Source organism: Haplochromis burtoni, unplaced genomic scaffold, assembly GCF_018398535.1.
Source record: "Haplochromis burtoni strain Fernald_Lab_line unplaced genomic scaffold, NCSU_Asbu1 Contig_253, whole genome shotgun sequence".
In the NCBI taxonomy this organism is placed as follows: Eukaryota; Metazoa; Chordata; class Actinopteri; order Cichliformes; family Cichlidae; genus Haplochromis; species Haplochromis burtoni.
Genome location: NW_024582614.1, coordinates 202,221 through 227,068, shown reverse-complemented (window position 1 = coordinate 227,068; position 24,848 = coordinate 202,221). Strand labels below are relative to the sequence as shown.

General features: G+C 40.6%; 3 protein-coding genes across 11 annotated transcripts; all 3 read right to left on the bottom strand.

The window, feature by feature from the left end:
• Nucleotides 1–223: 223 nt before the first annotated feature.
• Nucleotides 224–8,663, bottom strand: LOC121811906 (zinc finger protein 883-like). 4 transcript variants are annotated; one of them, XM_042227290.1, is made up of 6 exons: nucleotides 7,398–8,663; nucleotides 6,399–6,532; nucleotides 3,730–4,682; nucleotides 3,469–3,646; nucleotides 3,234–3,365; nucleotides 224–2,390 (listed from the first exon to the last, which is right to left on the bottom strand). In XM_042227290.1, exons 2-6 carry the CDS (start codon nucleotides 6,514–6,516, stop codon nucleotides 1,690–1,692), a joined length of 2,082 nt encoding a protein of 693 aa, XP_042083224.1. In that variant the 5' UTR covers nucleotides 6,517–6,532; nucleotides 7,398–8,663; the 3' UTR covers nucleotides 224–1,689. The 4 variants fall into 4 exon arrangements, with proteins under 4 accessions (XP_042083224.1, XP_042083225.1, XP_042083223.1 ...); XM_042227291.1 differs by having other exon boundaries at nucleotides 7,868–8,663; XM_042227289.1 differs by having other exon boundaries at nucleotides 8,254–8,660.
• Nucleotides 8,664–10,166: 1,503 nt separating this feature from the next.
• LOC102301574 (zinc finger protein 2) lies at nucleotides 10,167–15,733 on the bottom strand. 4 transcript variants are annotated; one of them, XM_042227295.1, is made up of 7 exons: nucleotides 15,433–15,724; nucleotides 14,205–14,336; nucleotides 14,017–14,129; nucleotides 13,857–13,894; nucleotides 13,540–13,756; nucleotides 13,018–13,245; nucleotides 10,167–11,011 (listed from the first exon to the last, which is right to left on the bottom strand). In XM_042227295.1, exons 1-7 carry the CDS (start codon nucleotides 15,669–15,671, stop codon nucleotides 10,389–10,391), a joined length of 1,590 nt encoding a protein of 529 aa, XP_042083229.1. In that variant the 5' UTR covers nucleotides 15,672–15,724; the 3' UTR covers nucleotides 10,167–10,388. The 4 variants fall into 4 exon arrangements, 3 of the variants coding, with proteins under 3 accessions (XP_042083229.1, XP_042083230.1, XP_042083231.1); XM_042227296.1 differs by having other exon boundaries at nucleotides 13,018–13,227; nucleotides 15,433–15,723; XR_006055220.1 differs by having other exon boundaries at nucleotides 10,902–11,011; nucleotides 11,438–13,245; nucleotides 15,433–15,733.
• An 820-nt stretch (nucleotides 15,734–16,553) lies between these two features.
• LOC102296013 (zinc finger protein OZF) lies at nucleotides 16,554–24,340 on the bottom strand. Of its 3 annotated transcripts, none has more exons than XM_042227293.1 (8): nucleotides 23,034–24,340; nucleotides 21,207–21,281; nucleotides 20,616–20,741; nucleotides 20,410–20,537; nucleotides 19,236–19,297; nucleotides 18,086–18,149; nucleotides 17,529–17,810; nucleotides 16,554–17,352 (listed from the first exon to the last, which is right to left on the bottom strand). In XM_042227293.1, the coding sequence occupies exons 1-8, from the start codon at nucleotides 23,267–23,269 to the stop codon at nucleotides 16,730–16,732; spliced, it is 1,596 nt and encodes a 531-aa protein (XP_042083227.1). In that variant the 5' UTR covers nucleotides 23,270–24,340; the 3' UTR covers nucleotides 16,554–16,729. The 3 variants fall into 3 exon arrangements, with proteins under 3 accessions (XP_042083227.1, XP_005938536.2, XP_042083228.1); XM_005938474.3 differs by having other exon boundaries at nucleotides 20,410–20,540; nucleotides 23,034–24,338; XM_042227294.1 differs by having other exon boundaries at nucleotides 20,410–20,540; nucleotides 21,207–21,310; nucleotides 23,034–23,147.
• Nucleotides 24,341–24,848: the final 508 nt, after the last annotated feature.

The window sequence follows — 24,848 nt, the reverse complement described above, 5'->3', positions numbered from 1 at the left end:
TATTCCAGAATAAACATACTCACTCACTGTAGAACGTTGCTTTTCCGAATCATATGCATTATATTATTTGTTCACTGTAGCTGGTAATCATGTTACTTTATTCCACATGTTGTCACTGCAAGGTTCTTTTAAGTTTGCCATAAACTGCATCGTTCTGGTCTTTGCAAAAACTACAATATTAAACCTGCCCTAGCATATTCAGGCCCTGAAATCCCAAACAAAGTAGTGTTTAGAACTTTTATTGTTCAACATGACATGTCCCATACATTTAGACAGAGGCAGCACATGGCATAATTAACCACCTACATGGCTTCAAATTATTGCCTTTAGCATCACAGAATTAGAGGATGGTACCTTTAATCATGTCGGTTACTCGGCCTTTAAAAGACGACAAAATCAGGTGAACCCGAATTGTTATCTGGCTAATAAGTAACAATCGAAAACAAGACTTAATAAGCATTCGCCACTTACAGAAGACTGGCTTCATTGTTGATTATTTCATGACATTTAGTTTCATTTCTGGCTAAATGTCTGAAAGAAGTTTCAGATTCACCTGATTCTTAAACTGCTTAATGGGCCACTATAACGCTTAGTACAAAAAGTTTCAACCAAATTTCCACATACACTATTAGCCTGATAACAAATACTGCATGAAAAACAAGTGTAATCACAGACTTTTAAATCAGTCACTCATAATAATAAGTGTGAGTGGACTATTCCAGTGGCTCCAGGACAGGTAATCAGTGACAGAGTTAGGTAAAAGTGACCTCCAATATATAGAATTTTAAACACTTTCCAAGATGTTACATAAATTAGTAGAAATATGTTTGGTTGGTGTTACTGAACATCACTTGGTGTGTATCTATTTAGAAGCCTGTCTACACTCTTCAGGGAGTTACATTTTTTAAAGTTAGTATTATTTTCATGTAAATTCGGGAAAAAAACTAATGAAAAGAAAATTGGACCAGTCAACCAATGTGAGAAAAAAACTTGTGACAGTAAAATTTCAGTCTAGTAGACACACATATACTGCTTGTGTACTTGAGACCCATTTAAAACAGCTAATCACATTCTTTAAATGTTCAACCATATTATAATGCAGCTGAAATGTGTGCTGAGCTGTGTCTAGCACTGCCCACACAACGTTAGTGTACAAGGTTAGTTTACCAAGTGTGGCTAATGTTTCTGTCCGTGCAGGTAAACGTCCACACGTCTGTGCAGACTGTGTTCATGCACCGCTCCAGTAGCAGTTTCTGCCATGGCCTACACGCAGCTGTTCACTTTTTTAAAAGATCAAAATATTTCCATACCGCACTGGTTAGTGCGTCTGTCGTCTGCTTGTTTTTCACATTGCTTGCTTTCAGGTTCTTGTCACAGAAAGAAAGAGAGGCGTGCTGCTGGGGCTACACTCCTACATAACACCTACACCTTAGAACAGTTTACTGGCATTATACATTAAGAAATATGAATATTTTGCTTATAGCGCTAACATTTCTTGCGATGACTAGTGAGGAAAGCAACATGTAGTCGCCTGCCCGACTAGTGCTGCACATCCCTAGTGTGAAAAACCACACAAAAGTATGAATAAAGTTCTAATCACAGAGGTAGTCCCTTATTTCCACATCACCTTGTTCCTGTTTTACTGTCTGAAGTCTTAATAATACTAGAGGTACATGTCTTTTAAATACATCATCCATCTTTCTTGTCTGTTATGCACATATTAATTGGAGAGTTATCATCGCTGTGTGATAAGTCATCATTCCTCATATTGAACGCAGACTCCTCCTCGGTCTGAATCTGCTCGTGTTTTCGTCTGTGGAGCCTCAGGCTTTGTGAGCGGCTGAAGCCTCTCCCACAGATGTCACAGCCGTACGGCCTCTCTCCTGTGTGGAGCCTGAAGTGATTCTTTAGGCTTGAAGCTCGTGTGAAACTCTTCTCACACTCAGGACAGTCAAACTTCTCACCTAAGTGGATTTTCTCGTGTTCCCTCAAGCGGCCGGACTGGTTGAAGCTCCTGTCGCACACGGAGCAGTGGTAGGGCCTCTCTCCTGTGTGCGTGAGCCGATGTCTGTTCATGGCCCCCGAGTGGGCGAAGCTCTTCCCGCAGTCCGGACAGGAAAACGGTTTCTCTCCTGTGTGAACTTTATAGTGACCTTTGAGTTGCCCTTTCTGGGTGAACTGTTTCCCACATAAGGTGCAGCGGTACGGTTTCTCTCCAGAGTGAATTCGCATGTGGATCTGAAGCGCAGACATCTTGTGGCAGTCTCTTCCACAAAGGCCACAGCAGTAAGAGCTCTTTGGTATGTTGTTATTTGACTCTCCCCGCACTGGCGGTGATGGAGGGCATTCTTTTTCACTGTTTGCAACACGCTCGGGATCTTTTCCAGACACTGTGGAAATGTAAATATGAAGAGCTAAAACAAGCCATTTGAAACCACCAAAAAGAACAAAAAAAAAGTTAAAGCTACTAGATATTGTATGTTGGAATATAAGTTTGATGCAGTGTCTGCCATTCGTTATTTCTAAAATGGAAAAGCATCATATTTAGCTAAATTACACCTAACAAGTTTCCTGTTACATTGTAAAGTAAAATTACTGGTTTAAGATGTTGTTGTTGCTTTAAAAGTGAAGGCTGTCACCCAACAGCTTTCACCATTGAAAGTCAAAGCCCAGAAGAATTATGTGCAACAATAACCTATAATTACCTCCCCCCCACCTCTTTAAACGACTGCTATGTAGTGTTACTTAATGCTGCTCTAAAGCTGGGATAAAGAACACATTCTTGTCCAGCCACTTTATAAAACACATAGACCTTTTCCACTTGTGCCTACGTGGCTCAACTTCGACTTGATTCGGTTTTGATTGTTTTCCACTACAATCGAGAACCACCTAGTATACTCAGAGTCATTATAGCAACACCAGTGAAGGTCCAGCAAAGGTCCGCCAAAGGCCACACCAAAGGAGTATGACAAAATGATGCTGCTCAGTGTGTGGCTTTTTCTCAGATTCAGGTACCACTGTATTGTTTTTTGTGTGGCCATTTCCCTTGTTGCCAGGTTTCAAAAATGACGGATTTGATTACCAGGTACTACCTCCTAATGGGAAACCTTAAAAACCGAGTCGAGCCCAGTCAAGTAGATACTAGTGGAAGAGGGATATTAGATAACCTAGTTACCCACATCCCAGTTAGTGACTACTCATCAGCAGTAGGATTTGCTGTTGTGTATTCTTACTATTGAGAGGTTGCTGTTCTTCCTCCTTTACTGTAATACTAATTTCTGTGGTGCTTTCCTGACGCTGCTTTTCAGTTTCTTCTGGTATGGTACAGTCCTCACCAACAGACACCTGCTCTGGAGTTTCTTCCACTGGGAAAAAACAACAACAACACAAAAACAGCACTGCTGATCAAACATGTTTACACTCCTCTTAATGCGTAAAAAGACACTCTGGAATGTCATGTTTACTTACCGCACAATGGTTCCTCTTCTTCCTCCTCTTTCACGATTACATTCATATGTGGGGTGGGAGCAGTGTCGTCCGGCTGGCCGATGGGTCCTTCTGGGGTATTTTCACACTGAGCTGCTTTTTTAAAACCCTCTGAGGAAGTGGGCTCAGTTGCACAAGGCACAGTCTGACTGACAGACACCTAAAAACACAATTTCAGAAGAAGAAATTGAAGTAAATAAAACACAGAGATACTACTTTTGAATATCTGTGTACTGCCACTACCTCAGAGCTGATGCTGCTGGCCAGATCTCGCTGGGAAGATTCTTCAGCTGCAGCCCGAACTAAGTCTGACACAACCTCTGTATCCGACTCCTTCTTGCTCTGTGTGCATGACCGTTTATGGTTTCTGAGAGTTCCTGCCAATGAGAAGTGCCTCCCACAGTCTGCGCAGGTGTATGGCTTTTCCCCAGTGTGAATCCTGGTGTGCCTCCGAAGCTCTCCAGGAGCAACAAAAGACTTATCGCACTGCGTGCAGCTGTAAGGTTTCTCTCCCGTGTGAGTCCGCATGTGTGTGGTCAGGGTCCACTGCTGTGCAAATGTCTTTCCGCAGTCAGAGCAGTGGTAAGGCGTGATGCCAGTATGGAGGCGCTCGTGTCTTACAAGCGTACCTGACAAGGCGAAGCGTTTGTCACAGAAAGAGCACTGGAAGGGTCTTTCTCCAGTGTGAGTCCTCTGATGATCCCTCAATTCAGCAGCTGAGTTACAGCTTTTCTCACAGTCTGAACAGGGAAATTTCTTCCTCGTAAAGCCTGCAACAACCTCAGAGTGCATTGCCTCCAAGTGCGTTTTCAAGTGCCAGTGACGAGAAAAGCTCTTTAGACAGATGGAGCAGTGGTAAGGCCTCTCACCAGTGTGTGTCCGCCGGTGTAGCCGGAGCTCCCCCTGACTGGCAAATCTTTTCTCACAGAAAGTGCAAGGGAATGGCTTTTCCCCAGTGTGAACCCTTTCATGGATCATGAGAAGCCCCTTTTCTGGAAATCTCTTCTCACACATGGAGCACGGGAAAGGCCTCTCTCCCGAATGAGTACGTAGGTGACGCTGAAGCTTAGAGGCATAAGGAAAGTCTTTCCCACATACTGAGCAGGTGTGAAGAGAAGGCGGTTTTTCATTCTCACTTGGACCAAATGTCTTTGAGGGAGCATCTGCAGGGATGGCGCCAGGGATGGCACTCACTCCTGTGGAAACACAAAGAACAGATCAGCAACCAAGAATCTGTGTGAACAACTAACACCATGCTTAGAAGCACTTCAGAAATCAGATTACCAGATGTTGTCTATAAAGCTGACTGGGCGAGGGAACTGCCAATATTTAATTTTGAAACAGTTACCAAATAACTAAAAAATTAAACAATAGAGTCAGTAGCCTCTCCAATGAGCTTTCATCCTGCACACAGATTCCAGCTCCACGTCCTTTGAATGTAGCTGCTGAAGATGGTCCTCATTTGGACCGTACAATAAGTTCTGTCAGTGAAGCTGGCATCTGTCTTACCGTGGAGGAAGAGACTCTCTGGAGAGACAGCTTTAGGATATCAACAGCAACGTAACCAGCCTGCAGACATGGACACACGAGACAGGAAGCGCCGGGGCCGGCTGATTAGCAGCCACTGAGCAATCAAAATGAGAGCAAGAGGATTGCTCACTAGTCAAACTAATCATGGATCGCATAGTTCTCTCTGATCGTCACCAAATACACAGTCACATGATTCATGACCAACATTAAAATTCTGAACCAACTGAGCTGATTGCCAAAAAAAAATTAATTATCTAATAAACTCAGACACACTTTGTGAAGATGGTCAAAAGTGATGGATTCTTCCCCATCTTAGATCAAACATTATCACTACTGTTTTTGCCAAAATCCAAAAGTGGCTATATTCATTTATTTTAGTTTTTCTCTTACCAATTTATTTAACAATTTCAGAAGCAGGCTATGCTTCTTCAAAAAAACAAAAAGACAAACTAGTGGCAGATCGGAGCAGCTGCAGGACCTTTGGAAATAATTCTTCTTGAGAAGTATATTAGAGCATTTTTCCATCTATAGTTTGTTTACTCTGGTGTAAATCAGTTTATGAGTTTGTAAACTTGTAGCTTTTTCCTGTGATTTGGTTTCTTTTCACACAGAGGAACCAAATGTATCACTACAAACCATGTGACAATATCCAGTCCACTTATTTCCTGAAAGTAAATACAGGAAGAAGGTGCTGTGTTCTGGATGAGTGGAGAACATGGAGAATTTATGCTCATATCACAGCTACTTAATAGGCCGTACTGATGTACTATGGTACCCGCCCGCATCCCAGAATGCAATGCATACATGGCTAAAGGGAAGTGTTTAGCTCTAACTTGCAACATATATCTGGTAGCTGGGTCAGATTGCATTCATGCTATAAATGAAACGCTTTACAGTTTGTTTGGAATTGAACTGAGACCAAGGGTCTCGGTCCAGCTGTTTTCATCCACACAAGCGTGCGATCACCATGTTCACATCTGCAGAAACAAACTGCAACAAACCACAGTCTGATTTTAAACAGAATAAACACTGCAGGTGTAAAACTGTACTTTCTTTGAAACTAACTAAATCTGAGAGAAAGAAAGCCAAAAATGCCTTTTCTGATAGGCCATTAATGAGGAGAGGACATGCACAGATGACACTCTCTGTCCAGTTAATTAGATTAACAAATGCGCCTAACGTGAGAACTTCCAATTTTCAGCACACAGTTATACTGCTACTGTGTTGAATTACATTGAATAATAAAGGAAGGTACATGCCTCACACAGGAAATCACCACAAACCACAAGAATCAAAACTCCTACGACTCACACAGTATTTAAAACATCGCTAGTTTCTATTTTTCTTGTCGGTGGTTAATTTTTGATGTTTTTTTTACTCACTCAGATCTGAGAAATCCACTTCTTCACCATCAGAGTTGATCAGCCCTCCAATCTCTTGCTGATCATCTTCAGTAAGGATCACAACTGAACCAAAGTCTTCTGGGTTTTCAGAGCCCATCTCTCAAATATACAGCCTGATAAAGGTAAATAACTGTCAGTAAACAAACACCAAAGTAATAGTTCACACCAAACTACTGTCTGCAGTTGGCTAAAAGCATCAGACTTGTTTTAGACTCTTTCCTTTTGGCCCCTATATTATAGGTCTAAAACATGTATTTGAAATAATGAGAGCAAAAACATAACAAGTATTTTAGCATTACACTACAAAGAGACATGTAAACATAATTCCCTGATTTGGCTTCCTGAGTAGTTTTATTTATCATAAATATAATTTTCTCTCATTTCCTGATTTGGATCAACACATTGTGAAGAAAAGGAAAAAAATTATTGTGTGTATATAAGTTGTTTACTTGGGTGATAACGATTACAAATGTTACAAGCACAGACCACACAGAAAACATATTTCTTTGAAGAAACCATATTCAAGGTACTTCTTATTAGGATTAAATGTTTATCAGAATTAAGCATGACATACTGGCAGCAATAAAATAGATGTGTATTACAAATGCATTAATATATCAGGCAGACATCGGCCTTGGCCAGTGTTCTTGCTGACTGCGATTGGCAGATGATGAGATTTACTGTTGGCAGTAGCCGATGTTTATCTGTTGTGTCATCAATTTTGTGGTGGCTAAATGTTCAAAGACAGTGTGATGAAGAGCAGAAAGATGTTTGTTTGTTTTTTTAAAATGAAGATTTATTAATTTCTCTGGCACAAAAGACGGAATAACAGCTAAAGAAAAAAAAACACTGGTATTAAAAACTAGTATGGGTACATAAATTCACAAGTGGGGCATCTCAAATGATTACAGTGTTGTTTCTGATGTTATTAAATTTCATAATGAGCCACAGATTTTTATTTAACCCAGCTGTGATTACCTCATTAGGTTGATTCATTTAATGCCACAAATAACCCACTGGGGCTCACATAGTGACTGATGTTCTCTTCATTTGGTTGCAGTCTGCTTAAGCTTAGATCCATCGACAGATGGATCTGAGTAATAAAGGCATTCTTGTCACAGTGAGCAAACTGCCTCCATCGTCCTGCTCAAGGACACTTGGGCAGCTTAGATGCTGCTCTGTAGAGGAGGTGAACCAGGCTGGGCCTTTAAATCTGAGCTGCCTCTTCAGTGACCTATATTACTGTGAATTCTGTGTAAAAATAAATAAATAAAATAATTCAGCAAGCTCTGAAGTGGTCTGCAGTAGGGGAAGCTGTACTCATAGATCTGTGTCAACTGAGTGTCTCGGCTAGCTCAGTAGCATTAGCTCGGAGGGGCTAATCTGTCTCATCCATGAAGTGTCACATTAATGTTGACTTAAGTTAAGCAGCAGCCTGACTGACTGACCTGTTGGTGTATATAAGTCGTGGCAATGAATAGCCATCTCAGCCGGAGCAGACGCACACAGTAGTACAGACAGTTTGACCTCAGGCTGAATGATGCCTGTGAGTCGTGACGCGGCGGTGACCAGCGCTTTGGTCAGCCACCATCTCTGCCTCCATCTACTGTTATTAAACAGCTAGCCACTAACGTTTACCAGCTATGCTCATCTTAGCAGGTAGCTATCAGCCCCCTTAAGCTACAACCGATATTCAGCAACTATTAACAGGTCCCACCGTCTCATGCTCCGACGTTAAAAGTGATAAATTTGCGCAGACTCCCCCTAAGCTCTGCAAACGACGCTAACTCAGCTAGCTAACACTTAACAACAGACAATAGACATTTTGACCAACCTCTGTATAGATTTTTCCCCCAGGTAAAAAAGTAGTCGCTCGACAGAAGTTTATGGAGACGACCTGGAAATATTTCTACGTCTCCCTTGGGTTCATGTTCATGTGTTCACACAGTGTCAAATTAATGTCAACTAATGAGTTACGGCAAATAAGCGTCTGGATTTGATGACAACCTTTCTAGCTTTAGCTTCTAGCTTCAAGTATCGTCGGAACTTCCGGTTGGCCTTTTAAATCACAATAAAAGCCTCGGTAATAACATTTCGTGGAGCTTTTTTGTCAATTCGAAAACATGCAAAACCGTTTTGAAATGTGTTAAAACCGCACTGCAGTCAGTCATTCCTTAAATATTCAAATAGAAGAGGATCGTCAAGCACAGGTGTAACTATTGGAATTCTCTGCTGCACTGCAATAATAAATGCAACATACAAAGATTAATACATTCACGAGCTTCTGCTATGACGCATTCAATTATGTCTCTATTTACATACAACTTTTTTTTTTACTTTTCAAGTGCTGCAAATGTCAAATGCATGTGAATAATGTGCACTTACTGGCCATTTCATTAGGTAAACCTTGTCAACAACTTATAAATATAAATTCACCCAGTCGCATGGAAACAACTCAGTGCATTCAGGCATGTAGACATGTTGAAGAAGAGCATCAAATCACTTCAAACTCAATGAGGAAGAAAGCCAATTTAAGTGTTTTTGAATTGGACACAGTTAGAAAAAAGAGAAAATATCCTGTGAGCGGCAGTTCTCTGGGTGAAAATGCTTTGTTGATGTCAGAAGAGAATAACCAGGCTGCTGCAAACTGCTAGAAAGGCAATAGTAACTCAGCCACTCATTACAACCAAGGTATGCAGAAGAGCATCTCTGAATGCACACTTATCATTTTGAAGCGGTTGTGTTACAGCTTTCAAGAACACACCAGGTGTCACTCCTGACATCAAGGCTCACCAAAATTAGATATTAGAAGATTGAAGAAATGTTGCCTGATCTGACAAGTCTTCATTTGGACAGTAGTGTCAGAACTTGTTGTAAACCGCATGAAAGCATCCATCCTGGCATGATGTAATGACATGGGAATATATTTTTGGCACACTTCAGGTCTCTCCGTACCAACTGAGCATTGTTCAAAGCCTACCTATGCACTATGACCATGCCTATCGCTTTAATAACATTAATGTACCTGGGTTAGAAAGTCTATGCATAAGATAACCTAAAATCTTTCTGGAAGCCAAACACACCTTTTCAGTACCACGTTGGACGGCCTTTTTACCTTCAGAACTGCCTTCATTCTTCGTGGCACAGATTCAAGAATCAGAATCAGAAAGGGTTTTTATTGCCAAATGTTGAGCAGGTTTACAACATTAGGAAGGTCAACAAGGTGTTTGTAACATTCCTCAGAGATTTTGGTCCATGTTGACATGATAGCATCACACAGTTGCTGCAGATATGTTGGCTGCACATCCGTGATGCAACTCTCCCAATCCACCACATTTCAAATGTGCTCATTGTCATGTTTCATTAACTCTAATCCAACGATCAAGTTTGGATGAACCAAAAATACAAAGAACTTGGTTTTTTTTAAGAACCATTGACCAAACTACGGACAATGGAAGTGACCATACAAAATATACTACAGGAATACTTTTTCTACTTGAGTCATCCGAGAGATTTTATTTCAAATTAACTCTTTTCAGACACTGGATATGTAACATTACTGGCTTGATGAATCTGTTAAAGTGACAACAGACTGCTACGTTCATTACAACACTGATGGGACGAGACACTGTACTTGCACAGTATTGCGTACTACTTGCGAGATATAAAGATAAATCAATTGGCATACATAATGCACGAGGTTAGAGGCTTGTCATCAGCTCTTTAAAACAGAGGCCACACTGTATGTGCGATTACGGGACTTTAATCAATGGATCAGACAATCTTGACCAATCCTGTCTCCATTTTAGGGTAATTATTAAACATCAGATTAATGCCATTGTGCCACATTCATAAGTATGCATATATCTCTTGAAGCTCAGAAGTCAGATTAACAGAAAGGAGTATATGTCTTTGTTTAGGTTTAATAATCAAAGGCTTCTCAGACTGCTGTAAATGTTCTTGATCACATTACTGTTTGTTTACCACTATCAGCTGCTGTTTCGGTCTCCCCAAAGTTCTCATGGATGTTTTTGGCTTCTTGTCATGAATCTTCACATGCGCTTGATAGCCCTGATTGTAATAGAAACACTTCCCACATATCTTACACGCATACGGGTTCTCTCCAGTGTGAACTCTCAGGTGAACTTTTAGGGTATCTGCTCTGGAGTAACGTTTCCCACAGATCGAGCACAGAAAAGATCGCTCTCCGGTGTGAGTCTTCAGGTGCAAATTGAGGTTGTAAGATTGCAAAAATGCCCTCCCACACTGATCACAGTGGTAGTTCTTTTCTCCGGTATGAGTTAACTTGTGTTTTTTAAGCATTTCCATCGTGACACAAGTCTTCCCACACTCTGAACAGAGATAAGGTAAATCTCCTGAGTGGAGGCGCATATGCATTTTAACACTCTTATTATGTTTGAATCTCTTCCCACAGTCAGGACATGCAAAAGGCTTCCAGTGAATCTCGCGGTGTTCCTCTAGCTTATGTTTCTCAGGGAAGTCCATTCCACACTCCCCACACATGTGAACTGTAGCAGGAGATGCTTTAGGCTCGCTCTTCTCTTCAATTAATGTCCACTTTGGTAACTCTCCTGTGAAAAATACAAGCATGTACACAATTAAAAATAAAGTAAACAAACAAAAAAAACAAAACCTCAAGTTCACAGACAGGTGAACTGAATAAAATTGCTCATGATGTTACACAGTGAGAGCCTCTGCTTGAAAAACTTGGGTCGAGGCATTGATTGTTTTGTTGAGTTCACACTAAGTTCTCATTACATTTGCTGAAGAAACTGATGACTCATCCTGCTATGTGGAAACTACCAACCAGCAGTTGGCTGAACGAAGATGATGTAATTGTTTTTAATTGGATGATTTTTTTTGTTTTTTTCCCAGTTGAATAAAGTAAGGGTACAGTGTGTAAAATCTCACTAGTAGATTGCTGACTGCAGTCAACTGAATTAAAAAATACTTTTTAAAAGTAGTCCGATATGAGTCAATGACTCATTGAAACTCACCTCTATACGATGATAGCAATACTTAGGCGAGTTGTTGGATATCCTGAACTTTTCTGTTGGTAAGCTGCTGCTGTTGTTAGCGGCTGTTAACCTCTGTTAGCTGCTGTTAGCCAGGATTAGTGAAACTTTCTTTGACTTTGTTGGACTCTGATGCTCAGTGATTGTGATCAAACTGTTTATCAGTGTTGTTCACTGTCTGGAGACGGGAGGATCACATATTTAATCTGCTGACAATAATTAATTGTGACAATATTGAGAATAAATAAGCATGTTCACGGATATTTTCATGTGTTAAAAGGCCTGACTTCTGCTGACGGCTTAGAGGTCAGAGTTGAGGAGGAAGAAGATGACATTTTGTCCAGATGCTGATCATGTTTTCTCTTTCCTTTATGTTTTTGTTTCTTTGGCACCCTTTCTCAGATGATAAAACACAGTTATTGGATTGGATTGGATAATGCATTTGTTATCTCAGTTGCAGTTGCCTGCAACTGAGATAACAAACCTTGCCGACCGTACTTACAATATACAACTTCACGCTAGGGAGACAGGTCAGGCTAGGTAGCAAAAGGAAAAACAATGAAATGTATAAAACAAAAGGTCAGATCAGGAGAAAAAAAAGAATTTCTGCTCATACTGATCCTTAAAAGGAGTCAGCATGAGGAGAAGACAAAAACTCCAGCACATAAAAAGCACAAATATCACATCGTAACACCATAAAAACACAAGACAAGCAACATGGGGGGGTATGCCAATGTGCACAGCTGTTGGCATACCAGTTCAGCCTGAGAAAGTGTCCTTTCGCCCATTAGGCGAAGATCAACAGTCCGCAGCCTACGCAGGTGGCCTCGAGGGATTGGGCAAGAGAGACAGTTCGTTCTCATCATCATATCTCTTGGAAAATTGTTGTTGTTCTCGTCGGCAAGTTATGATGCTTTTTTATCTTGAATCTAACGGTTGCAGACACCAATTAAAAGGACACCTATGAGTTTTTTTCTCCCCGACTGTTGGCCTAATACAAATGTGGTTGGTCTCTAACAACATACAGCCACAATGAGATTAGGTGGAGCAGCGATGTCTATCTCGCCCACTATAGTCAAGTTGGTGGGGCAACATGGCGGCATCTACAAATCGGCGTCCGCTCTCATGCATTTTTAATGGATTTTTTTAAGTTTAGGAGAGTGCATCAATTTTTTGGAAGATGTTATTCTATTTATGAGTGAACACTATTTTTTTAAAATTAAACTGACTGTAATCTTTACACAGCTCATGCTTGTTCGACCAGTAGAGACTGCCCTCTGCTGGCACAAGCCGTGCAAAATGCATCACCTTAACATCAGTATTTGAAAGAGGAGCAGCTGTATTTTTGAAGGTACTGAAAACCATCAAAACATCAAAATGCTTAAACACCCAGGTATTCAACAAAACCGTGATACCAGTCGAGTCTACTCAGCAGTCCATACATTTTTTAACTGTTCTTTGTGCAGCTCGGTAAAAGATGAGTAAAGAGGATTTTCAACTGCCACAAACATCTAACTGAAACAGGTTAAAGTGTCCTGAGCACAGCGGGAGGTTCCTCTCACCTCTGTGAACTTTCATGTGTGTCTTGAGGTTTCCACCCTGGGTGAATCCTCTCCCACATATGAAGCATTTGAAAGGTCTTTTTCCCGAGTGAATCACGAGGTGTCGTTTCAGGGCGTTGTGCCGGGGGAACACTCTTTCACAGGTCGGGCAGTAGTACGTCTTCTTTGGTTTACAAAGCTCCTGGGAGCTGCTCTGTACACTGGTAGGTTCTAGAGTGAGAGTTTCTCCTCAAAATACAGAAATATCAGTGTGAAGTTGTTGCACTGCATGCACTGTGTGTATGGTTTCCATTTATAATCAAATTATTACTTTTGATATCTTTCTAACAGAAGGCAAGAAGTTAAACCACAAATTAAATGAAGCTCAAAATAATATTCATATGTGTACCACAAAAAGAAGGACCATCTTTCATAATGAATGTTGGTGAAGCCCAAGACATGAACATGATTTTTAGCTTCATCTTATGCAACACATGTACTGTCTGTCAGTCTTTTTAATACATTTTAATAACACTCCATCACCTGTGGGTGCCGTGCTGTGATCCTGTGTTTCAGGTCTGTGGTCTTCACTGGGATTTTCATCAGTGTTCGTCTCATTCCGGTTTATTTTCTTTGGCACGTTGTGATGTGAGACAGATGGAGTGAGCTCCAGCTCATACGATGGAGGTCTGGAGGAAGCCCCTGGTGTCCGGGAAGACTGATCTGCTGAACAGGTGTTTTCAGGTTTTTGCTCCTGATCCTGTGAACACACAAAGAGCTTTAAATTCTCTTGCTTGAAAGCAGTGTTTGCTGTGAAATGGTGGGATTTTAAACATCTACAGGATGCATTTTCTCCAAACCTTGTGTTGATTTCCAAGCGGATGGTAAGGCTTGTTTCCTATATAAACAAACCCATTATTATATTACAACCACTAACAAGGTTACACAGAAAACCTGACCGTTTTCCAGAAACTCATGACTAAATAATGAATCCAGTATGACCAGTGTTGCTGTCCTCACTCTGAACGTGGATTGTTTCTGCTCCTGGTGGCTGTTCTGTTTGTTCTGCATCTACAGCATCATGCACGGGGACCTGTTTGGTGACCGACTTGGGAGCACTCAGGCAGGCAGCACTGTAGGAATAAGAAAAGGTCATGAAAAAAAAAAAAGTCATTTTTATTGATACAAACTTCTGGTTCAGAGCTTACCGAACATGTACAGGGGGAACGTAATCCTGATCATCGCTGTCATCATAGCAACCATCCCCTTTTGCCGTTTCCTCTTCTGATGTCGAACCATGTCCTTTGTACTCATGTGGAAAACAAGTAATTTTCTCTGTCCTGTTCATATTTTGTAAAATGCAAAATATATTATTAGACAGTTACGACCCAATAAAACACTGATGAACACAATATACGCTGCTTTATACCCTGTTTCACATGTCAGTGCAGGCTTGCACACGCTGCTTTTCAACAAGCTGCACCCAGCATAAGTTAAATTAAAGGTGCCACGTTGTGTGCCATTTCCATGTGGTCACAGCTTCTGAAACCTTTCCATTCAGAAATGCTGTCAATAAATTAAATCATCATTTTAAAACTGCGTTTTTTATTAACTGAGGTTATCTTTGTCTAATATTAAAATGTATTGATGATGCAACTCTTCAACATTTGACAAATAAGTAAAATTCTCAGAAATCAGGGAGGCGGCAAATACTTTTACATAGTACTGTAAATCTTGTAGAAGTGCAACATACATTTGAGGGTTAACACAGCTGAAACCACCGCTCTAAGTTATGGAGGCATTTATTATGTTCTTTTCTCACAGCCCACATCAGAGCGAGACCAGATCAAAAACTACTACACTGACCAAATCTGGACTAGTTTATTTGTTTAAACAGTTTCTGATTTGTAAAGAAAGGCTGCTTAAAGACACACTAACAAACTGAACAAATGTTTCAAACATCATTCGGAGCTTTAATTAAAAAGTCCAACAGTGTTTTAAAGAAAAAAAACAAAGCAATACAAAAAAAAATAAAAACCCTCACTGTTGTACTTTATTTGTTTTACTTTCTTTTCCGGTAACTGTTAAATCAGAAACTACCTTTGTGTGCCTATGTGCTTTGCAAGCCAGGGATCAATCACTTCCCTCTTCGCTATACCGTCTAGCTGTTGCGTCGCAAATCCTGCAGGACACACCCCCTGAGCCTAATCAGGAAACGCCCATCTCACAGCACTCGGTCAGTGGCTGCAGCTGGACTACTACCAGATACTCATAGTTAAAACAAAACCAAACCAAACCCCTATGCTACTCAGTGACTTTAGCTTTATGATGACGCTAACGTTAGCTTGACTACAACACGACAGTGATAGAGCACGGCGTGTTACATTTGACATCTTAGCTACCTTAAACACGATTCAAGCACAGGTAACTAACTACCTGTCCAGCAGAAATGTGGCGAACTCTGCATCTGTTTTGAATCCTCTCTGTTCCCGTACGTGCTTCCACCTGTGAAAAACAGCTCCAATGTTTAGTCTGTTTTTGTCTCGGGCTAACGCTTTCGTTTCAGCTCGCTGCTTGTCGGGAACCTTCTCTTTAACTGGCTCTGTTGTGTTCGCTGGCATTAGGAGAAGGGGGACGGGCGTTTCGTCGCATGCTGGAGGTTGCTCCTCAGCCATTGTTTGTAAACTTTTCCCGAAGATTTGGAGCTAGAGCGCATGCGCAAGGTAGAGGCGGTGCGCGGCGCGTTCACGAACCAGCGTTCTTCTCGCACTGCTGTACTGCATATTTTGAAACCTCAAGACTAGGTTTCAAAAGATCTATTTGGATAGGGTGACCATATTTTGATTTCCAAAAAAGAGGACATAAAGAACTTTAATAATACTTTTTGCTTAAAGAAAACTAACTATGCAAACAATGCCTTCTCTGTGCAGTTAATAAATGGTGAAATACAAAATGTCCCATAAGCTTTTACAAGTCAACAAGACCTGGTCAGAACCCCCTCAGGTAGGTAGATTGTGGTGTTTAAATGATGCTCACACCAGCATCCATCCTTCCATGCAAGGCAGGATGGATCCATGGTTTCTTGTTCTTTCCATCAAATTCAATCTACAATCTGAATTTCAAAGTAAAACTATTAGTCTTTTTAGTCATTTCCAGACAGTTCTCTGTAAACCCTAGGGTTAGATGTGTGGGAAAAGCCCAGTAGACCAGTTTCTGAACAAATTCGGACCAGTCTGTCTGGCACCAACAAGGACACAACATTCAAAGTCACTTAAATCACATTTCTTTCCTGATCTGATCTTCTGCAGGCCATCTTGACAAGTGTAAATGCAATAAGTTGCTGTAATGTGATTGATAAGCTAACCTCACGTTCAGGTGTGATTGGCTGATTGTTTCCAAGGACAAAAAACAAATAACAGTGATATTTCTAGCTTCACTGGATTAAGCTTTTGGCTTAATGGCAAATCCTTGTATCAGATCCACTGAGTCTCCAATATCTGGAATAATCAACATTAAGTTTAAGAGTTTGTTAAGACTACAATTACAAAACACACAGGAACAATTATTAGGATTTATTGTCTTCACAGTTCTAGTCACATAACAGCAACTGTGCTTAAAAACACATTACATTTACACTGCTTCTCCAACCACTTCAGAAATTTATCTGTAGAGAGTTAAAGGTATATTATATAACAAAAATAATTTAATATTTTCTTATTTTTCTAAAATCCCATTATTGATTATTTACCACTATCAGCTGTTGTTTTGGTCTCCCCAGAGGTCTTGTAGCTTTTTTGGGCTTCTTGTTATGAGTCTTCACATGTGCTTGATAACCCTGATAATAATAGAAACACTTCCCGCACATCTTACACGTGTACGGGTTCTCTCCAGTGTGAACTCTCAGGTGGGCTTTAAGAGTATCTGCTCTGGAGTAACGTTTCCCACAGATCGAGCACAGGTGAGGTCGCTCTCCGGTGTGAGTTCTGAGGTGCAACTTTAGATAGGAAGAGCGTGAAAACGCCCTCCCACACTGATCGCAATGGTAATTCTTTTCTCCGGTGTGAGTGAGCATATGTATTTTAAGCATTTTAGCCGTAGTGCAGTGTTTCCCACAGGCGGAACAGAAGAAAAGGGAATCTCCCGAGTGGAGCCGCATGTGGATTTTAACGCCATTTTCCTGTTTGAATCTCTTGCCGCAGTCGGGACATGCGTAGGGTTTCTTGTGAGTCTCACGGTGTTCCTCTAGCTGATGTTTCTCAGGGAAGTCCATTCCACACTCCCCACACACGTGAACTGTAGCAGGCGATTCTTTAGGCTCGCTCTTCTTTTGAACTAAGGTCCACTTTGGAAGCTCACCTGTGAGGAGGAACAAATACAGTGACTGATAGATACAGATGGGCAATTAAATAAAGAAGAAACATCGTGATACACAAGAGGAGAAACTCAACAGATGCTTTCATGAGCACAACTGAATTAATCACATGACTGCTTGTGGTTAAAGTGTCCTGAGCACAGCAGGAGGTTCCTCTCACCTCTGTGAACTTTCATGTGTGTTTTGAGGTTTCCACTCTGGGTGAATCCTCTCCCACATATAAAGCATTTGAAAGGTCTTTTTCCCGAGTGAATCACAAGGTGGCGCTGCAGTGCATTGTACCGAGGGAACACTCTACTACAGGTCTGACACTTGTAGATCTTCTTCGGTCTGCGAAGCGCCTGCGGCGGTTTTATCTCTTCGGTCTTGTAAGCGAGGCCGGTGTGCTCACTGGTGGATTCTGAACTCGCACCTAAAAATTCTCCTGAACAAAAATAAATACCTGAAAATAATAATAATGATAATATTCAGAACATTAGTGTGAGTATGGAAGGCATCGAGCACTAGCAGCAAAACTCTGTTTAGATTACTGCTGCATTAAAGAGATAAAAACATTCTTCTGATTCAATCACGCTTATATGCAAAAATCAAAACATCAAGAGATTTTTCTGTGACCTTAAAAATCTTTTATGGCCAGCAGAGGATATTTTTATGTGTCTTGTGGATCGGATCTTATAAAGAAAAAATATGACATCAAAATAAAATAGTCTAACTTACCTGTAGGTGGTGCTCTATGATCCTGCTCCCGTGTTTCAGCTCCGTGGCCTTCCTCTGTTTTCCACTGTGAACACATGAAGTTTTAAACTGTCAGCATTTGCCTGAGCAAAGGCTCCACAGTGGAGTGGTTATCACATTTGCCCAAAAAACAAACAATGTCAGGAGGACTCACAGATCCTTTTGAGGTTGTGCATCTGGTACAAAAACTTCAACATGTAGAACTACTCGCTGTGGTGCGCTGCATGTTGAAGTTGCGGTACTTCAACATTTGGGTGTTTCCGAAAGGCACAATTCATTCTGGGTGATACATCTGGGTTTTGAACCGACATGCTCTCATATTTGCACAATACTCCAGGGTCTCCTCCTGTTAGGAGATACCCAAACCACTTTAACTGGCTCCTTTCTATGTGGAGGAGTAGCAGTATTGAATGACCGAGCTCCTTGCCCTATCTCTAAGGAAGAGCCCAGCCAGTCTTCAAAGGAAACTCATTGTGAAATGAGTTTAAATCGACACCTATGCTTTTACTTTCAGCTCTCCCCAATCTATCTGTGAACTGGTTCCAGAGCCTGAGCTATGGACTGAGGTGAGCTTGGCTACATCTAGTCGGTATCTCACAAAAGCGCCGGCTCCTTCCCCACCAGAGAGGTGACGTGCCCAGTATCAGATTTGTAAGCCAAGGATCAGAGAGCCAGGGCCTCCGCCTCTGACTGCCACAGATCACCGAACACCTATGGCCTGCTCTGTGAGTTGTGGGCCCATAAGAGGATGGACCCACATCATCCTTTTTCAGGTTGAGCAACCAAATGCTTGTCCCCAAGCCTATACCCTGAGTCTGGATCCAGGTAAGACTTCAGTAAGCCTGTCCCGGGTACCCGGTTTAAAGTATAAAATAACAGGGATTATTTTGAACCATGAATCATTCCAAACTGTTCTATGAGAGTCCAATAATAAAACTTTGGAGCTTATAATCACTGATAATAGTGTAGGTCCCTTTAAAAAGGTCCATCCTCTGAACAGACACATTAAAAATGCTGTGCAAAGGTTTTTAATGGATGTAGTTTTTCTGTGTAGCCCTGAATCACACCCCGCCTCCTTAAATAGGTGCACAGCTATCAACAGTTTAAGAAGTCTTAATCTAAATTTGCTCACTTGGAGGTGTTTGTTGGCAGCATTCCTTTCCTGGTTTCCAAGCTGATGATGAGGCCTGTTTCCTGTAGGAACAAATGACACAAAATCAGCATAACATTATAGACACCAAGTTACAGAGAAAATAATGACGACTTTGGTGTTAACTTTTCTCCAGTGACTTGTGAGGATGTGTTGCCATCGTAACAAAGAAAACCTCAGGAGGATAGCACATGTCAACTTTTTTTTTTTTGAGAAATCCACTATCAGCGCTGTTAACAACTACAACTTCTTTAAACTACAGCATTTTTAAATAAACCGATTTGCTATAGTAATATTGTTTTACTCAATACTTCAAGCAAACATACTTTAAAAAGAAAAATTAAAGATATGTAAAAAACTTTGTCAGGTTACATTAACTCAAGGCCTACTTGCTTTTCCTGTGTAAAAGTGTTCAATAACATTTTTAAAATACTGGCTTGAACTCTGTCGTGAATAAAGAGGCTGAACCAACATGGCCCCAGGGGTTTTTAATTCAGAAGCAGCATTACATGACAGAAAGCTGAAAATAATCCCCATTTATTGCATACTAGGACCCAGTGCACCCACTCAGCCCAGTGACTCTCTGAAACTGTAACTTCCTTCCTTTAAAGATCTGTTAAATATTCTTTTGATCTTGAGAAAACTTCACGGGGCGATCTCGATATGGCGACTTAAAAAGCTAAATTCTGACCCACTGCATGTGCTTGAAAGGCTTGTAACTCAGACTTTTTTTCATATTGTCAAAGTAACACTTATGCTAAAGTTAAAAGACAGAGTTGTCAGAGATTTACATAATCAGTGTGATCTTCCATTGACTTTGTTCACTGTCTTATTTCAGAGTTGCTGCCAACTTTGAAACGACAAATTTACATTGTGGTTGCTAGGCAACAGCCAAAATGACCTGGGCACTCACATGCTAACAGCAGGTATAAGTAAGACTAGGTTTGTTTGGTAGATGCTGTACACAATATCTATCCTACAAATTGGTCCAAACAAAAACTAAGTTATCAGTGAAGACCAGGCTTCATAACGATCTGTTGATGCACCCGACCCAGAGACATTTATATAAAATCCTTCTAATCTCACACAACTGCTGCTGGTGTTTAAATCAGTCAGCAGTAAATAATGGATGCAGAATAACCAGTTTTGTCCTCACTCTGGACTTTCGTTTTTTCCATGCCCCCTGGCAGCTGCGCCGTTGGCTCTGCAGTTTCATGTGAAGCGTCCCCTTTGCTGATAGACTCTGGAGCATCCGAGTGCATTTTAGTTTTACTGGCACTGCCACTGCTGGAGGAACAGTGAAGACAGTGAGAAAAATGAAACAACTTTTCATGAACCTGAACTTTTAAATGAAGGGCTTACTGAATGTATACTGGAGGGATGTAGTCCTCATCCTTATTGTCACTGACGCCATCCTCATCCTCTGATGTTGAAACATCTCCTTTGTCCTCGCCCGGAGAACACACCCAGTTCTCTGCACGGTCAACACTACAGCGAAGGAAAACGAACATTATTTCAATGACTTATAAGTTGATGTATATATTATGTGTATGGGAATTACGATGAAATTGAAGTCATCATCAAGTTTGAGGGATGACAAATAGCTTTGCAGTTTTATGCATACTTGTTTTGGACAAGTTGACTTTTCACTCATTAAAAATAAGCATTCCATTTACGGTAGTGTGAATTTGTCCAATTACATATGAGACCTTGAAAAATACAAGACTGTATAGAAAAACTTCTGCAATTCTGCTAATGTACTACTTTTTAAAAAACCGTAAAAGTCTGCAATTCATTCAGATTATGACTGTTTTATTGAACTTTGTCTGTCAATACAGGATCTAACTGTACAAGGTATGCATATATGTCTGACCTAGAAATTATAATCTGTGACAACAGTATAATTAATTAAAAAAAACAACTAATAAATACTATTAATAAAAAAACATATACCTTGACATTGAAACCTGAGCAGAAGGTTTTTCTGCTTCACTGAAACTCAGCTCTTCCTTTTCAAAGTCAGCATCTCTGCAGAAAATCAATTCATGGAGGTCAAACTAAAATCCAGAAAAATTACATCTGGTTACTAATTATTTAAATAATTGCACAAAAGCATAGTATGCAAGAGCTAACTCATAACATGGAAAACAAAAACATTATAACCTCACGTTTAGGCCTGGTAAACTCTCTCTTCTCTGTTCTAAATTTTCAATCACTCAGCATTTTACTTCTTCATAGGCAAGGCAAGGCAAGGCAAATTTATTTGTATAGCACAATTCAACAACAAGGTGATTCAAAGTGCTTTACAGAGACATTAGAAACAAAAACAAATAAAAAGCATGATTTAAAATTGATTAAAACAAGCAAACAAACAAACTAACTAACTAAACACACACATTTCACACCTGTTCGCGCGATCTGAACCCTTATCGTAAGGGGAGCTACCAGTCCTTCTGTGGACGAGCTAGTAGGGTGATCACTGTCACACTACATGCTGAGGAAGGACAACTGTGTAGGAGGGATACCCACAATCCTTAACTTTGCATAGATAAATGCCCACAAATGGGGTCAGTTGATGTGCTTTGAATTCTGCTTTACATAATGATGGCCAAAGCGTTAACGTTGAGGCTTCAAAATGCAATGTTCCAGAGCACTGGGTGATGTGCTTACATCCATCTTTGATATACAGTCTATGGTTACAAACAATTACCATATTACAGATTAAGTGTGGGAAAAATATTTATTTGAATAACAAACATTTGCACAATTAATCAAATGTATTGCGGTTAATGAAATATTTATGTGCCATTAATTTGAGTATGATGTCAACAACTCAAAAACTTTCTTAGACTTCATGATGTTTTTCCAACTTGATTAGGGCGTTCATGTTCTTTTTCCTTTTTCCATTTATTGAAACACAACGTGAGTGCATAAGCCAGTGTACACCGGTCCCAAGCCCGGATAAAGGAGGGTTACATCAGAAACATACAGATAATAAAGAATGAGATTTCCATACCGAGGATGCTAAGGTGAGATGGAGGGAGATGATCCACTGTGGCGACCCCTAAAGGGTGCAGCCGAAAGAAGGAGGTCTTTTTTAATGCAAAGGAGACTATTAGGGCTGGGTATCGTCACTAATTTCTAGAATCGATTCGATTCCGATTCACAAGGTCCCAAATCGATTCGATCCTCGATTCGATTCAATTCAATTTGAATCTGGGAAATTTTGCCTCAGATAGTCAGAAACATAATTCAGATCAGTACATTTACATATTTTTGTATCTATAAAAAGGAAGCTGACACTTGCAAGACTTTATCAAAGGTGTAATCATCACAGCAGATGCCTTTGTGTCAAATTAGCTGAAGATAAAACACAGAAAAACATGAAGGTGATTTTCCTGGCCTGGGATTTTATAAAAAATATTCTGCAGTACATCAAAAACGAAAGAAAACCATTAATCAACACATGAACAGTACCTCAGCTTTAGCTCAGTGAACTTATTTCTAAAGCTCATGCTGCTCTTTATTCACATCTTGTAGCTCCACTGTATGATTTGGCAGTTTTGTTTTGTTTTTCACACCGGATGTCCTTTCTGACACAACCCCTCACACTCACGCGCTCATCACAAACCTCAGTACTGGGAACAAGCTAGCATTAGCCCACCGCAACATCACTCACAAGATATGCGTCATTTCAGTCAGTATGTTGTGTTTTATCTGAAGCAAAACGAAATGAAGCTGAGCTATTATTATTACCATTATATTTAGGGGTATTATTACCTGTCCAGCAGAAATGTCGCGAACTCTGCATCAGTTTTGAACCCTTTCAGTTCCCGTATCTCCCTCCACCTCTGAAAAGCGGCTCCGATGTTTATCCTGGCTTCATCTGACACTCCCTCCTCAACGCGCTCTTTGTCTGCGACCTTTTTTCTCTTATTCTGCTGTGCCGTGTTTGATGTTATGAGGAACAGAGGAACGGGCTCTTCGTTTGATGTCTGAGCTTGCTCCTCAGCCATTGTGTTTGCAAACTTTTCCTGACGGTGCGATTAAAGAGAGCATGCGCGGAGAACAGGGGCAGCGCAGCGCGTTCACGATCAGCGTCGTCTTCGAGTGCGATATGAATGGGTTTTTTTTCTTTTTTAAAGTTCTAATCTCTTTGTAATTACATGGATTTGATGTTAAATTTATGCAGTTATGTAGTTTTGTTTTTGCATTTAGTGAACAAATTAATAACGTTAGAGAGCTAAAATTGGGCAGTTTTTCTATTAATAAGAAGTGTATCATTATCCTGGAATGTTTTAAGCCAAATCAGAGATGGTGAGGCTGGGAATTTTTTTTAAATTTGGTCAGCTGATATGGAATGAGTCTGTGTTGAGCTGAGTCTGTGTTTTATTTATGTAGATAAGTGTGTGTGCGTTCTCAGAATATTTATTGCATTCCTGTTACTGACAATAAGACCCCAAAAGTATAACTGTGTGGTGATTGCACTGTAAAAGTAATAATCATAAAACGCAATTAGCCAATCATGTCGCCACAGCTTGCATTTAAGCATGTACACATCATGAGGAAGAAAGGCGATTTAAGTGACTTCGAACCTGGTAAGATTGTTGGGGCCAGACATACTGGTCTCAGTAAAAACTACTCATCTACTGTGATTTCCCAAACAGCCATCTCTAGGGTTTACAAAGAATGGTCAACTAAAGAGAAAATATTCATTGACCAGCAGTTCTCTGACTGAAACTATTGTGTTGATGTCAAAGCTCAGAGGAGAATGGTCATACTGATTCAAGCTGGTGGGAAGGCAACAGTAATTAAAATAACCACAAATTACAACCAAGGTATGCAGAAGAGCATCCCCGAACCTTGACGCACAAGGGCTACAGAAGCAGAAGACCACAATGAGTGCCAGTCCTGCCAGCTAAGAGCAGGAACTGAGACTACAGTCCAAAGAGGCTTCCCAAAGTTGGACAATAGAAGACTGGAAAAATATTGCCAAGTTTAATGAGTCATAGCTTCTGTTAACTAGGGATGGGTATCGTTTAGGTTTTATCCGATACCGGTGCCAAATCGGTACTTTTGAAACGGTGCCGGTGCTCAAACCGGTGCTTAAAGAATGGAGAACACAAAATTGGTCCAAAAACCTCTCATGTTCAGCTGGTTTTTTGTAAAAAGATAACAATGTTAGCCTTTTCTGCAGCTATGGGGCATATATGGTATCACTCTTGGCTGGAAGCAGTGCTTAAACAATGGAAAAAACACAAACTTTGTCCAAAAACCTCTCATGTTTAGCCGTTTCCCTCTTTTTCTTTGGTCATTTTAGCCTTTTTGGCCAGGGTGAAGGGAGTATCTGCCATCAAACAAGAAGACAGCATGTAACTATGATGAGGTTTGCTAGTTCACCTTACATGCATTAATGTAATAACGTGGTGAGCCTACTCAACGTAAATTACACACGAACAACATTAAGCTACTCACGCAGAGAAGAACGGCTGCTGCTGCATCATCATCCTCATCACATCTGCTACACTGGCAGGGCTAGGGGCCAGGACTCTCCTCTTCGTGTTTTTGGGGGATGCTGCTAAATCTGGGTCCGAT